The following is a 14,392-nucleotide window of genomic DNA, read 5'->3' as shown; positions in this document are numbered from 1 at the left end:
GTAATTAAAAGTTTAATGAAAAAACTAAGTTAAATTTGCAGATGTCTTAATTTATAATTCGTCGGCTGAAAGCAAAATCCACGCGCGTTTTAGAACGTGTATATCTCGGGGAACATTTACGATAAAAGACTGCGCTTTTGGCCATAGACATCAAGAATCATAGTTCTTAAAAAAAACTCTGTAGTGCAAAAACCTCGTAATTCAAGTTACGTGGGTTTTGCTCTGAGCCGACGCTAGGTTTTCTCTATAGTCAGTTGCAGGCTAAGAAAGACAAAATATATAGTACAATCGGCGCAAGGATGCCTCAGATCGTTTCCGGTTATTCCACCGCGCGAAATTTGAATTTGGCCATTTTACGGTCAAATTCGAGTTTTGGTCTTTTCGTCGTCTTTTAGCGCCATCTAGAGACCAAAATTGGAATCTTTATTTTTTAATTTCATAATTGTGGTGGCGAGCAAATTTAAAAGATAAGGCATTCCTATCATTCTTAAATTTAAAATAGTATGAATAATTATTTAATTTTGTAAATTTATTTCTACGTCTTACCAGTTAAATCGGCAGTTTCTTTAAAATAGGTATCACGCTTTCTTGGGGGTAACGTTGTCTTAATGAGATATAGATGTTTAAAATTATGTTTTTATCTTTACTTGTTAACAGTAAACCTTCATCATGCTTTTAATAGTAACCTCTTGGGCTGTTTAATATATTTGGAGCTTCCATTATCGAACCTTCTTTAGCAAAATAATTTGGCTGGATTCAGTAATTAAACTCATGACAACATGAAATTAAAAAATAGATTCCAATTTCGGTTCCTAGATGGCGCGAAAATACGATGAAAATCACGAAATTTGAAATTGACCGTAAAGTGGTCAAATTCAAATTTTGCGCGGTCGACTGGCCGGAAATGGTCTGAGGTATCCTTGCGCCGACTGTACTATATATTTTGTCTTTCTTAGCCTGCAACTGACTATATAATATAAAACGAATAAAAAAATGTTGCCTTAACGACACAGATTTATAATGATATTATTGGCACGTTCTCTAGAAGAAGCTATAGCGCGCGCTCCTAGGCTTGTTAAAGTAAGAGACTGTGACGTTAGTTTATAAAAAGAACTATTGGCATGCAAACTCGTGAGAATGTCATTTCATTGGCTTATCCGAATTTACAGGGGCCCAGGTTTGAACAACCGAGGTGGACTTGTTCCGGGTTTCTCTCCGAAAAAGTATAGCTATCTCAAAGAGTAACTGCTCACTTAGGGCCCGGAATTTATATTTTAGCGGGGCCCGGGAATCATGAAGACAGACGCTACCTGAGAGCAAAAGTCAAGTAAGTCGAGATACGTGACTATTGAAAGAAATTCAAAATAAGGATCCTTGAGTTTTTTTAAATTAAGCTGACTCAGTACAAAATTTTCAATATATATTTTCACTCTATTTTTATAAATTTTCATTATTAGATTATCATTGTTATTATGCTAGATTTCGAACTTGAAACTGGTTTTTCTCAAATAGGGGTTTTCAGACTTGCTTGAATCTTGCTCTAAGGTAGCGATGATAAAGAACACCCTAACTACCAACGAACAGTCGAACACGCTATAAATTCCAAGTTACCAAACAGGGTTACCTAAAATTTTCAGATTGAAATTTCCTGACTATTCCCTGTTTTCCCTGACCACTTTAAGAGATTTTCCCTGACTTTTTAAGGCCAAAATTTTATTTTACATTTTACTTTTATTAGAAGTTAATAAATTTCAATGGACTTATATTTCAGTAAAAAGGTTATTTCAATGTTGAAAAAATTAGCCAAACTTTTAAGGAAATAAATGATAATCATAGAATTTCCCATATGTCTAGAGTAAAATTACCTTCAAAAAGTGTCAAGAGAAAATTGAATTCCCTGACTTTTCCTTGAATTTTTACATATTCTTAAAATTCCCTGACTTTTTGAGCCCATTTTTAAATTCCCTGACTTATCCCTTGTCTTCTGGTACATTATTTTCATCACAACCTTCCGGTTTTTGACTAAACTCCCTCGACTTGTTATTGGCCAAAATAGGTGGGCCCAAAGCTCTTTAGTCCTAAAATGCGACGGGGAACACGTTTCCAATTAAAACCAGCTTTGTATCTCTAATGGTTATCGAGATAAATTTTGAATGACCTTGTAGGCGTGGTTCAAGGTCACGGAAATTTCCGTTGTCAAGTGACCCCCTGCACGTTCTATGTGTCCTGCAAATTTTAAATTCCTAGCTAAAACACATTTTGAGTTATTGGACCTGTATCGTTTTTAGTTAACACCCTGTATGAAGAAACAACCATATTTGATTCGAGTAATAGACTTGTAAATTTTAAGCTGTGATGTGGATTACACATACGCGATTTGGCGGGAAATTTGTGTCGAGCCTGCAAAGGTACGTGTTTCAATTTGATAACCAAGATGGATTCTTCTGACGTAAGTTATATCTTATAAACTTCTGGTTATTTGTAATTTAAGGCTTTTTCTACGATCCGTAATTTAGCTAGGCTTAATCTAATTTAAATAATTGATTTTTGTTAAGTTTTGTGTAAGTTCACGGTAGTTGAAGAGTCTATGATCGACGTGTATTTCCTAATTGGTGTTCCCATAAAATAAAACAATACAAAATTAAAAGTGGAAAAAAAATTATCCGCGTCACGAGCTTAAGCTAAGTTTTTAGTACTTTATTGGCACGCGCGTTTCACACGTGGGCTTAAAGTTTCAAAATCTTTATCGGTTCCAGCACGTGCATTCTATCTTCAACAACTATACGCTCTTTTATATCCTTATTTGTGAGAGCTGCCATTTTATTACAGGTCTGATTTCAAATAGTGCATGCAAGGCCGCTTCACGCGGTCAAGTGCACGCGAAGTCTCGAGCTGATGAGCACGTGCAGGCGCCCTTGCCTGTACTATTTTAAATTAGGCCTGTGATGAAATGGCCGACTTCGTAAAAGAGTGTACAGCTAGTGACGTTGAAAAACATGTACTTCCCGAGTTTTATAGAAACTCCTTTGTGAACAGTTTTCAACCCTAGAAGAGTAAATGATACATAAATCAATGGGAAATTACTAAACCCTCAGCGCCCTTAAATCAATTTTGGCGATATGTGCCCTAAAACGTAGGCAATACCCATTTTTATTTTGGCACCAATGTCGCCATTGCTGTGCAGCCGATAGGGTTAGGAGGGTCAATAGTAGATCGATCGATAAAAAATTACATGGTCTCGATATCCAAGTTTTAATATTGACGATCTACGCAGCAGGACTTGAGCTGTGTCAATTCTTATTATTTTATTAAAATTATTCTAAATATTTTTCCAACTTATGGGGTGCCAAACCGGGAAAAATGAATACGAAAAATATAATATAGAGTAGTAGCACTCTGTAGCTTTGGCCATGGCCACGAATTTTGTATGAGTAGGATAAAGCATGGGTGACGTCGTGTGACGTAGCACTGCCATTACTCTATAATATAAAATAATTTAATATAACATAATACAGGGTGTTAACTAAAAAACGATACAGAGCCAATTACTCAAAATGTGTTTTTTGTAAGAATTTGAAATTTGTCGGTTACATAGAGGGTGCAGGGGGACAAATGTCAATGAAAATTTCAGTGACTTTGAACCAGGTCTTCAAGGTCATTAAAATGTTATCTCGAGAACCATTAGGATTAGAAGAATAGTTCCAATTAGAAATGTGTTCTACGTTTAATTTTAAGTCTAAACAGCTTTGACCCCATCTAATTTGACCAATGGGAAGCCGATAAATGTTAGACCAAAAACCATAAGGTCATGTATGGTATTCTAATCAAGACACGACATTTAACAGCTTATAAATCGAAAACTACCAGATCTAATGGATCAAAATTGTTGTGACACTCTAAACTGAGTGGGGTAGTTTGAAATTTGTAACTTATGATGACATTGAAACATTAGTTCAAGGTCATTCAAAATTTATCTCGAGAACCATTAGGATTAGGAGAATGGTTCCAAATAGGAAAATGCCCGTCAAGGTTTTTTAAGTCAACTTACCTTTTACCCGAGGTAAATAAACCAATAAAACTCCAAAATTTACGTTAATTAATTAATTTAAAACGTACCAAGTATTTTTAATAATAAAGGACCCCAAAACTAAGTAGGCAACTTAGACGTCGATGTCTTAGCGTATTTTAATGCAAATCCCCACGAATTTTGTATGAGTAGGATAAAGCATGGGTGACGTCGTGTGACGTAGCACTGCCATTACTCTATAATATAAAATAATTTAATATAACATAATACAGGGTGTTAACTAAAAAACGATACAGAGCCAATTACTCAAAATGTGTTTTTTGTAAGAATTTGAAATTTGTCGGTTACATAGAGGGTGCAGGGGGACAAATGTCAATGAAAATTTCAGTGACTTTGAACCAGGTCTTCAAGGTCATTAAAATGTTATCTCGAGAACCATTAGGATTAGAAGAATAGTTCCAATTAGAAATGTGTTCTACTTTTAATTTTAAGTCTAAACAGCTTTGACCCCATCTAATTTGACCAATGGGAAGCCGATAAATGTTAGACCAAAAACCATAAGGTCATGTATGGTATTCTAATCAAGACACGACATTTAACAGCTTATAAATCGAAAACTACCAGATCTAATGGATCAAAATTGTTGTGACACTCTAAACTGAGTGGGGTAGTTTGAAATTTGTAACTTATGATGACATTGAAACATTAGTTCAAGGTCATTCAAAATTTATCTCGAGAACCATTAGGATTAGGAGAATGGTTCCAATTAGGAAAATGCCCGCCAAGGTTTTTTAAGTCAACTTACCTTTTACCCGAGGTAAATAAACCAATAAAACTCCAAAATTTACGTTAATTAATTAATTTAAAACGTACCAAGTATTTTTAATAATAAAGGACCCCAAAACTAAGTAGGCAACTTAGACGTCGATGTCTTAGCGTATTTTAATGCAAATCCCCGCCGTAGTACCAGAGAAGCTCAGGCAGAATTCGGAAAGTTAATCTTCAGTTTTTTCATTATTTATTTATTTATTTAAATTATGTGTAAATAATTTTTACGTTTATTAGTTGCTTATTTATTTCAATTACTTGTTTCGTTTCTTTTGTGTTTAAAACATTTAAACTCAAAAACGTTAATAATTTTGAATGACCTTGAACTAATGTTTCAAGGTCATCATAAATTACAAATTTCGAACTACCCCACTCAGTTTAGAGTTTCACGACAATTTTGATCCATTAGATCTGGTAGTTTTCGATTTATAAGCCCTTAAAGGTCGTGTCTTGATTAGAATACCACACACGACCTTATGGTTTTTGGTCTAACATTTCTCGGCTTCCCATTAGTCAAATTAGATCGGGTCAAAGCTGTTTAGACTTATAATTAAACGTAGAACACATTTCTAATTGGAACCATTCTTCTAATCCTAATGGTTCTCGAGATAAAAGTTTAATGACCTTGAAGACCTGGTTCAAGGTCATTGAAATTTTCATTGTCATTGGTCCCCCTGCACCCTTTATGTAACCTGCAAATTTCAAATTCTTACCTAAAACACATTTTGAGTAATTGGCTCTGTATCGTTTTTTAGTTAACACCGTGTATAATAATATAATATAATATAATATAATAATATAACAATAGATTATGATGTTTTAAAATATAGATTATGAACTTATAAAATAGAATATAAACAAATATATAGATTAAGAACTTATAAAATAGAATATAAACAAATATATAGATTAAGAACTTATAAAATAGAATATAAACAAATAATTTAGATTATGAACTAATAAAATAGAATATAAAACAATATATAGATTATGAACTTTAAGCCCGCATTTGCATCCGCAAATGTAGGCTTTGTCCCTAACAGTCTTTCCCTTTACTTCAGAGAGTTCTCTCGTTGTTTTGGGCCAACGCTGCTGGGGAAGGTAGGGATGACTCATCCTCGCTCGCATCGTCCACCTTTGGAATACACGATTTCAGAAACGATAGAGACCTACGGCGGCATATTTTTCCGGGCTCGATTTATGTAGATGTATCGGCTGCTAGATTGGAGTTTTGAAGAGGCCTGGAAATAAGCCTCAGTAAGCGAGCTGCAGCGATCTTTGCAGCTGGTCCGGATTCAGCTGAGCTGCAGAAAACCAAAAGTGTTGTCTGCTAGTTAACATTATCGATTCGTTTAGGCCTTGTAGGCTTATCTTAATTTTAAAAACCCCAAATGATAAGAAAAGTAATCCTAATTAAAATTTAAATAATTATAAGTAAAAATAAACTTCGAGGAACGAAATGGAAGTTTTTGTGGCACAGATTGAGCCTATGGTTGACGAGTCACGTAAAATACTACATAGGTATGTTTTGGTCGAGTCTTATGTTTAAACAAAATTTAATGAATTTAATTATTTAATTTTGTTTCTTAATCTAGTAAAAGTTCAATATCCAAGAAAAAAGGTGGAGGAGGAACGTCATGTTGTGTGCCATCATGTTCAAATAACTAAAAAAAAACACCCAATATTAGTTTTCATAATTTTCCAAGTGCTCCGAGAGAAAAAGAAAAGTGGATTGCATGTGTTAGAGAAAGTATCTCAAAGCCAGTTAGGCCTGATGTATTATGGTCTCCCAAACCTACTAGCAAAATTTGTGGCAGTCATTTTGACAAATCTGGCGTGAAGCTCCATAGTCAAAATATACCGTTACATTTTTCATGGAAATCTAACTCTACAAATTCTACTAAAGGTAACGATGATAGCCAGTTTGATTTTAATATTCCAGAAAGACCACATTTAAAACGTAAGGCAAATTGTAATTCTATTGGTGACGAGTATTTTAGGACTGATATTAATGAGGAAATATCTCTCGGAAGACAAATTTATTACCCTGAAAAGGTTCGATGTTCCAAAGTGAAAATTACATCGCTTATAACAAAGTCAACTATGGAACCACTGACAGATCACAACTATAACATAAAAAACAAATCCGTTATTCTTGATAATAAATCTATCATCAAACAGCAGTTGAAGAAAATAAAAAACTTGGAAGAAAATATAGTAAATTTTAAACAAAATATAGACGCTCTTCAACTAAACTACGATATAACTTGTGGAAAATTAATTCAAATGGATCTTGACCTAAAAACTGAAATGGCAAATTCAAAGAAAACTCGATTTGATATTGAATCTATTGTAGACGACGAATTTGCGTTACATTTTTATACGGGATTTGAGAACAAGGAACGATTCATGGCATTTTTCAACTTTGTTGAAAAAGGTTATCAAGATGCTTATGATACTTTTCGATCTGGTCTTGAAAATGAAAACAAATCTAGAGTGAAAAAAGAGACACTGAGAAAAAGTAAAACTGCAAGAAAGCAAATTATTAGCCCTATAAATCAACTGTTCCTGGTTCTAAGTCGTCTACGAGTAGGCTTGCTAGAACAGGATATTGCTTTTAGGTTTGGAGTAAGTGTTTCAACCATAAGCTCTATTTGGTCATTTTGGATTGACTATTTAAGTAACCTACTGCGACCAGTTCCCATATGGCCAAGTCGTAAAGTGGTGGATAAATATATGCCTGATTCGTTTAAAAAGTTGTATCCCTCTACGAGAATTCTTTTGGATTGCACCGAGATATTTATAGAAACTCCATCAGATTATAGGGTACAAAGCGCAACTTTTTCAAGTTACAAGTCACATGGTTTCATTTCATTTGCCTCGGAATTATCCTTTGGTCGCATATCTGACAAGGAAATCACGCAGAAGAGTGGGATCCTTGACCTCCTTGAAGAGAATGATGAAGTAATGGCTGATCGAGGATTTTTGATAGAGGAAGACCTCAACAAGAGAAATATCAAATTAAATATACCACCATTTATGGGAATGAGGGACCAGCTTAGTTTAGAAGATGAAAATGAAACTCGGGAAATAGCTAGCGTGAGAATTCACGTTGAGCGAGTTATTAGAATGGTCAAAAGCTTATTAAAATACACTTTTCCGAATTCTATGCATGATAAGTTAAACAAAATTTGGCTTATATGCTGTTATTTGTGTAATGTCATTGGTGATCCATTACTAGAAAAAAAAAGGCGATAAATCAATTTCGATTTAACCAGTATTTGATGTAGAAATTAATATCACCAGGAATTTATGAAATAAAAATGTATGCAATTTATTTCACTTGATTAAATTTGCATATAAATGTGAGATTTATCACAGGTCCCTTTTGTAAACAAAATATAAATATAATGAATATAGATTCCTTTTTACAAAATATCACATATCAACTTGGTATAAATATTTATATAAAAATTTCCTTCAAAAATAAGAATTTAGGTATCACATTTCATCATGATTTATCTATCCATAAAATATTGTAAATAAAATTTTGTTAGCTTCGGTAGCATAGCTGAAGTCCAAAATACTTTGTCAAAAGCTATGCGTTCAACATGGAAATCACAGCCACTATACACTAAAAAATTGCACCATTTCAATCCAGTTATTGCCATTTGCCCTTGTATTTGATAAAAGAAATTATGATTTTTTTTTAAGCTGATTTGACCATCAGTAATTTTCAGGTAGTCTGGTTTTAATGTGGTGATACATTCAGTAACCGTTAGGCCCATTTCTTTTCCTTTAGCCAATGTTTTTATTTCAAGGATGCCCCATTCTTCAAGAGTATTATCATAAATAACCCTGTCAGGTGTTGCACCAAGATAAGGGGTAGTGGGATTCACACAAAAGCCGACTGCATGGTGTTTTGTTATAGTACTGTGACTAGATAAGTAAAGTATCACTGCATCACTTTCACTTCTTAGGCCTTCTTTCATATATTTTGTCGAGATATTGGACCGCACTTTCTTGATTCGATCCACAAACTGAGTATTAACAATCTTTTTCCTTTTGCAAATTTCTCCAAACTGTGACGCTGTTACTCTAAGCTTTCGCTCCTCCATCCATTCCTTACTATTAGATTGTGCACAAGTTTTTTGTTCCAAATCCCAAGCTTCCTCAATGGATAAAACAATCTCGCTAGGTAAAGCAGTCATTACATTTGGTTCTAACTCCGAGTCTTCAGACATCAATGGCAATTTTGGTCTACAATTTAACACTTCAGTTGTATTATTGACAGTTGTTGCTAATGACTTTCTTGGTAATGGTATTGGCTGGTAATTACACTCTGCTAAGATATCCTGCAACATCAAGCAGCTGCTCGCACTTGTTAAATCTTTGGAAAGTTCAATCAGGGACTGTTTAGATACTTCAGTGTATGTGTTTTCACACCGTTTTACACGCCTGGTCAGTCTTTCAGCAGTGGAACTCTTCTTATCAGGAATGTGTTTTACAAAAAGGAGCGATTCAAACTGTATACTGGTTCCTGCAAGATTTCCTGTCCCTTTACATTTGTTCCACTGACATTCAGTTTCCGTACAGGATATGTCTTTCGACAAAAAACTATTTCCCATTTGTAAATTGTCAAGCAAGTACCACAGTAAGGCCACTACATGTTTACACCTTCCACCAGCTCCAGATTTGCAACCACATTTTCCATAAGACACTGTACCTTTCAGGGTAATGATAGCAAAAACCGAATAGTGTTTTTTCAGAGTGAAAGATGCTTGGCAGGTTCCTTTCACAAATATACTAGAGTCTCCATAATGTAACAGTGTATTTGTTATTTTACCGGTTTTAAACATTTTATAACCATTTGTATAATGTTTTCTATCTTTGCCAAGTTTTTGGTGCGCTTTAATCTGATGTCCTCCAAAATTGTCGGGAAAGTTACGTATTACTTTGGTCCAATTTCCTCTAGGAAATGTAGGTTCATCCTCTATCTGAATATTAACATATCTAAGTGGTGAACTACGTGATGGTGATCCCATATTATGACCTGTAAAAGAAAATGTTACATATTGACATAGAACAGTTAAATATTTCATAAACTTACCCTGATTTTGGAAAGTTTTATTTTACCACCAAATCGAAAGCTACGACAAGCCTACAACAAGGCCTAAACGAATCGATAATGTTAACTAGCAGACAACACTTTTGGTTTTCTGCAGCTCAGCTGAATCCGGACCAGCTGCAAAGTTCGCTGCAGCTCGCTTACTGAGGCTTATTTCCAGGCCTCTTCAAAACTCCAATCTAGCAGCCGATACATCTACATAAATCGAGCCCGGAAAAATATGCCGCCGTAGGTCTCTATCGTTTCTGAAATCGTCTATTCTCCGAGAGTGGCGACCTCTGACCCGAAGGGTTAAGAGCGGGGTAAAGTTACCGGTGACGCTTACTATTGCACCACAGTGAGTCCCCAAGATTTCTTGGCGGACTTTCTTCTCCAGCCAATTAGGTTGGAGACCGGTAGCGTCATCCGAGGGGCCCGCTATATAAGGGACGTCGGGACAATGGATTAACTCTCTTGGTTACGGACTCAGACCTAACCAGTCACATCTTTTATATTCTCTCTTCTAGAGAAAGTTTGTTTAGTTGCCATGATTTGTTATCCTTGGTAAATATATGATTAATAAAGGTTGTTTTATAGTGTAACTCTCGTACATGGTTTTAGACATAAGCCGACAATTTCCAGGCTTCACAGAACTTATAAAATAGAATATAAACAAACATAAGTTATGAACTTATAAAATAGAATATAAACAAACATAAGTTATGAACTTATAAAATAGAATATAAACAAACATAAGTTATGAACTTATAAAATAGAATATAAACAAACATAAGTTATGAACTTATAAAATAGAATATAAACAAACATAAGTTATGAACTTACAAAATAGAATATAAACAAACATAAGTTATGAACTTATAAAATAGAATATAAACAAACATAAGTTATGAACTTATAAAATAGAATATTGTAATGCTTAAAATGCTGAAAAATAGGACTACTGTTAACGAAAATGGTGAAAATGGATCTTTCCAGTTATGAACGCAGTCAAACAACTTGGGCTAAAATATCTGTTGTAAGGACCGAGGGTAGTGGGTCCCAAATGCTTAGAGTTCAAAGGCACTGGTCACCCGCGGGTCAAAGTATTTGACCTTGAGCAAGCGATGTTTCTTCGGCCGAGATGCTCGCTAGTTCCCCAACTTCCCCCATAATTGAAGTTTGTTAGACTTACGCATTTTCGAGGCCTGTTTTATGACGGTTTCTTACTTAGAATGCCATACCCTTCATTTTAAATATTTTTGTGTGATTTATTGTTGCGTTACCCCTTGTCGGTCCTTTTGTATTTACCAGTAGCGGCGCTAAGGTTTTTTCACAGGTGGGCTAATTATTTTGTGGCCCCTAAGAATTTGGTGGCCCTTACAACCATGGAGTGAGCCCTTATAAATTTTCCAGGAAGCGAGAAGAGCAAGGTCGTTTTCTTGGTGCGGCTCTCGTCGCGTTTACTGGACCCCCTATGACCTTGTATCCGACCTGGAGGGGACACGTGCACGCCCGGGGTATTTCCCTAAATTCCCTTTCTTTTCTTTCTATTGTCCATTCAACTTTCTCCCAAGTTCCGCTCCCTTCCTCCCGAATCTATCTGTTTATGGTCTACTATCTTATTGAGTAAACAAATTGATTTTTTCCAGAAAAATTTTTCTTGGCAATAAAACAAATTTCTAGAGATAAAGAAAACTCATAAATTCAAATATGGGGCCTCTTAATTATAAATATGTGGCCCTTTTAATATAAATATGTGCCCCCTCTCAGAAATGCAGGGGGGCTAAAGCCCACTTCAGCCCACCCTTAGCGCCGCTACTGGTATTTACCCGTGACATGTATGTGTGTGTGCGACCATATCTTTCGCTTCGCAAGGACGAAAGATAAATACGAACTATAGTCTATGGTGTCGGACCCAAGAGCGTGGGTTGAAAGCCGTGATCTTCGGAGAAGTGTCATCACTCGAGTGGTGATTGGGCACTCTTAATTGCGCGTTTGGGTCATATAACCCAGAACTTATCAATAGAGCTGTTTTGGCCGCGAAACTGTGTGTGCCGGACGAGCGGCGAACACAAGGACATCTGAGGTCGTTAAGAGCGACTCGGTTCAAAAAAAGTTAATGTGGTGGCACCCGTGACTTTTCTTAAAACTAGTCGATATGACCAGTTAATGGCTTGAAAAGTCGCTTGATGACTTAGGCCTAAGGTGGTGCGAAGGGTATTAGCCTAGCTGATCATTATTATTTATTATTTATTATAAAAGTCTGGCGCATATGCAGCTATACACTGTATAAATAAAAAAAGGACCAATAGCATCTACGCCATGTTGCCCTCGTCAACATTAACAAGCAACTTCTATAAAGCTACGTTCACACTTACCCCTAAATTCGCTTCGTTTAGATAACTGGTTTTTAAAACCAACGTGAGAAATCGCTTCGTGTTGGTTCGGGAAGCAATTCGTCCAAGTTGGTTCGCTTAGAATCGCTTTCAAAACGACAAGGCGGGGAAGTCAAATTGCTCGTATTTTCAAAAATAATTGGGATAAAATTCTAAATAATGTCAAATAATATTACTATATGTATAGTAAACATGATTAACTAATTGTTTTGGGATACATTTTAGTATTTTCAAAATTCTAGTCATAATTTGAAATGGCGTTAAGCCTTGGCTATAAGCGAACCGGGCTGAAGCGATTTCGCACGTGTGAACTAAGAATTATCGTAGGCGGTCAAAACTGGCATTCAAACAGACCTAAACTGCACGTCCACGCCGATCAGAAGCACAGCGTGCCCGATCTTCACCACAAACTCAGAAGTTTGATTTAATGTTTAAAGTTGAGTTATCAATAGAGACTCAACGTTTCATGCTCATGACGCATGTGTCGCATAAACTATTATTTTAATGTATTGCCTGTATTTGTATATATTTGCTAGAGCTCTAGTTATTTCTTTTGTCGGGCTGTCGGGCGTACTTAACTTTTCATTTATACTATTCTCCACCACACTCCCCCTTTTCGGCTTTCCGTTTTGAAATTTTTAATGTTTAGGCTTAGTTTATCTTTTCGATATAACCATAGAGATAGAAAAGAAATAGAGGCACTATTGTATCTGGCGAAGTTGACCGCGAGTGCCGACCCCCTTTTTGCCAATGTAGGAAGCCATGAGATGGGCAGATTACGTGGCGCCATCGACTCTCGGTGAAATGAAATAATTTATGCCTTTTGGAAAATCAACTGTCATTTGATGCAAACAAAGGAAGGATAGATGGCGTTGCAAATTCTGCCCATCTCCGCTTTCATACATGCGTGGGGGGGGGGGATGAATTTTCCCGGTCAAAAACAGGGGTGCCTCAATGCGGTTTACAATCTTCCCTCTATTTATTTTCTATCTCTATGGATATAACAGTCACCTGCCAGATTTCCCGCACGGTACTGATGAGTTCCAAATAGGACGAAACCGGTCTACCGTTGGAATTTCTGGATAATTTATTTTATTTTATTTCGCTTTTATGTGTAGTTTTTTACTCGAAGATCTATTTGATCCGAGATTCGCGCCTTTTTGTTTGCTCGAAGACCTATTGGAACGGTTATTTGTAAGTTTTTTAATTTCTTCAAATTTGTTTTTTTAATTTCTTCAAATTTGTTTTTTTAATTTCTTCAAATTTGTTTAGGGTTTAGCTATTTTATCCCTTTTAATTATGGACTAATCTACTTATTCGCGTATTTTATCATCCTTCTCACAGTCCATAGGTGGTTTTTTATACCTTAACTTTTCCGAAGTACTTCCAGGTTAGGTCACCATGTTCTAATGTGTTTGGTGTTTTATATGTATTTAATTTTAACGTTCCATTTTTATTACATTTTTAATATTAAATGTTTAATTTTAACGATTCCCTTTTTATTAAATTTTTAATATTAAATGTTTAATTTTAACGATTCCCTTTTTATTAAATTTTTAATATTAAATGTTTAATTTTAACGATTCCCTTTTTATTAAATTTTTAATATTAAATGTTTAATTTTAACGATTCCCTTTTTATTAAATTTTTAATATTAAAATTAAGATTAATGTCAGGTCCTCGTTTCAGTGTATTTAGTGCAGGATTGGCAAGTTTTTGCCATGGGTGAAAAAAACCGTGGTTTTTTTCATCCTAAAACTGGGTGGCAAAAACCTGTTTTTTTCCGCGGTTTTTTCCACCTAGCTTAAACAAAGCTAAAACCGGGTGGGAAAATCCATTTGTTTTCAATTTAAGTGGATTTTTAAAACTGTTTGCGTTATAAAATTACAAAAAATGAAAAAGATGGCAAGTTAAACATAGTCTAGTCATCTTGAATTGTCAGCACGCTCATTGAAAATATGAAAACAAATGTTTGGTGGGAGGCAGTTTCTAGAACTAGCTTAATTCCCAAGGAATTCACGAAATTAATAAGCC

General features: G+C 35.3%; 1 protein-coding gene across 1 annotated transcript; it reads left to right on the top strand.

Annotated features, from left to right (window-relative positions):
* The first annotated feature begins 7,165 nt into the window (after nucleotides 1–7,165).
* On the top strand, nucleotides 7,166–8,113 carry LOC149944527 (uncharacterized). Its single transcript, XM_090176380.1, has one exon. It carries the CDS (start codon nucleotides 7,166–7,168, stop codon nucleotides 8,111–8,113), a length of 948 nt encoding a protein of 315 aa, XP_090032506.1.
* The last annotated feature ends 6,279 nt before the right edge of the window (nucleotides 8,114–14,392 follow it).

Source organism: Leiobunum rupestre, chromosome 5 (genome assembly GCF_980474605.1).
Source record: "Leiobunum rupestre chromosome 5, qqLeiRupe1.1.hap1, whole genome shotgun sequence".
NCBI lineage: Eukaryota > Metazoa > Arthropoda > Arachnida > Opiliones > Sclerosomatidae > Leiobunum > Leiobunum rupestre.
The sequence above is the reverse complement of the archived record's forward strand: the minus strand, read 5'-3'. Positions and strand labels throughout refer to the sequence as shown.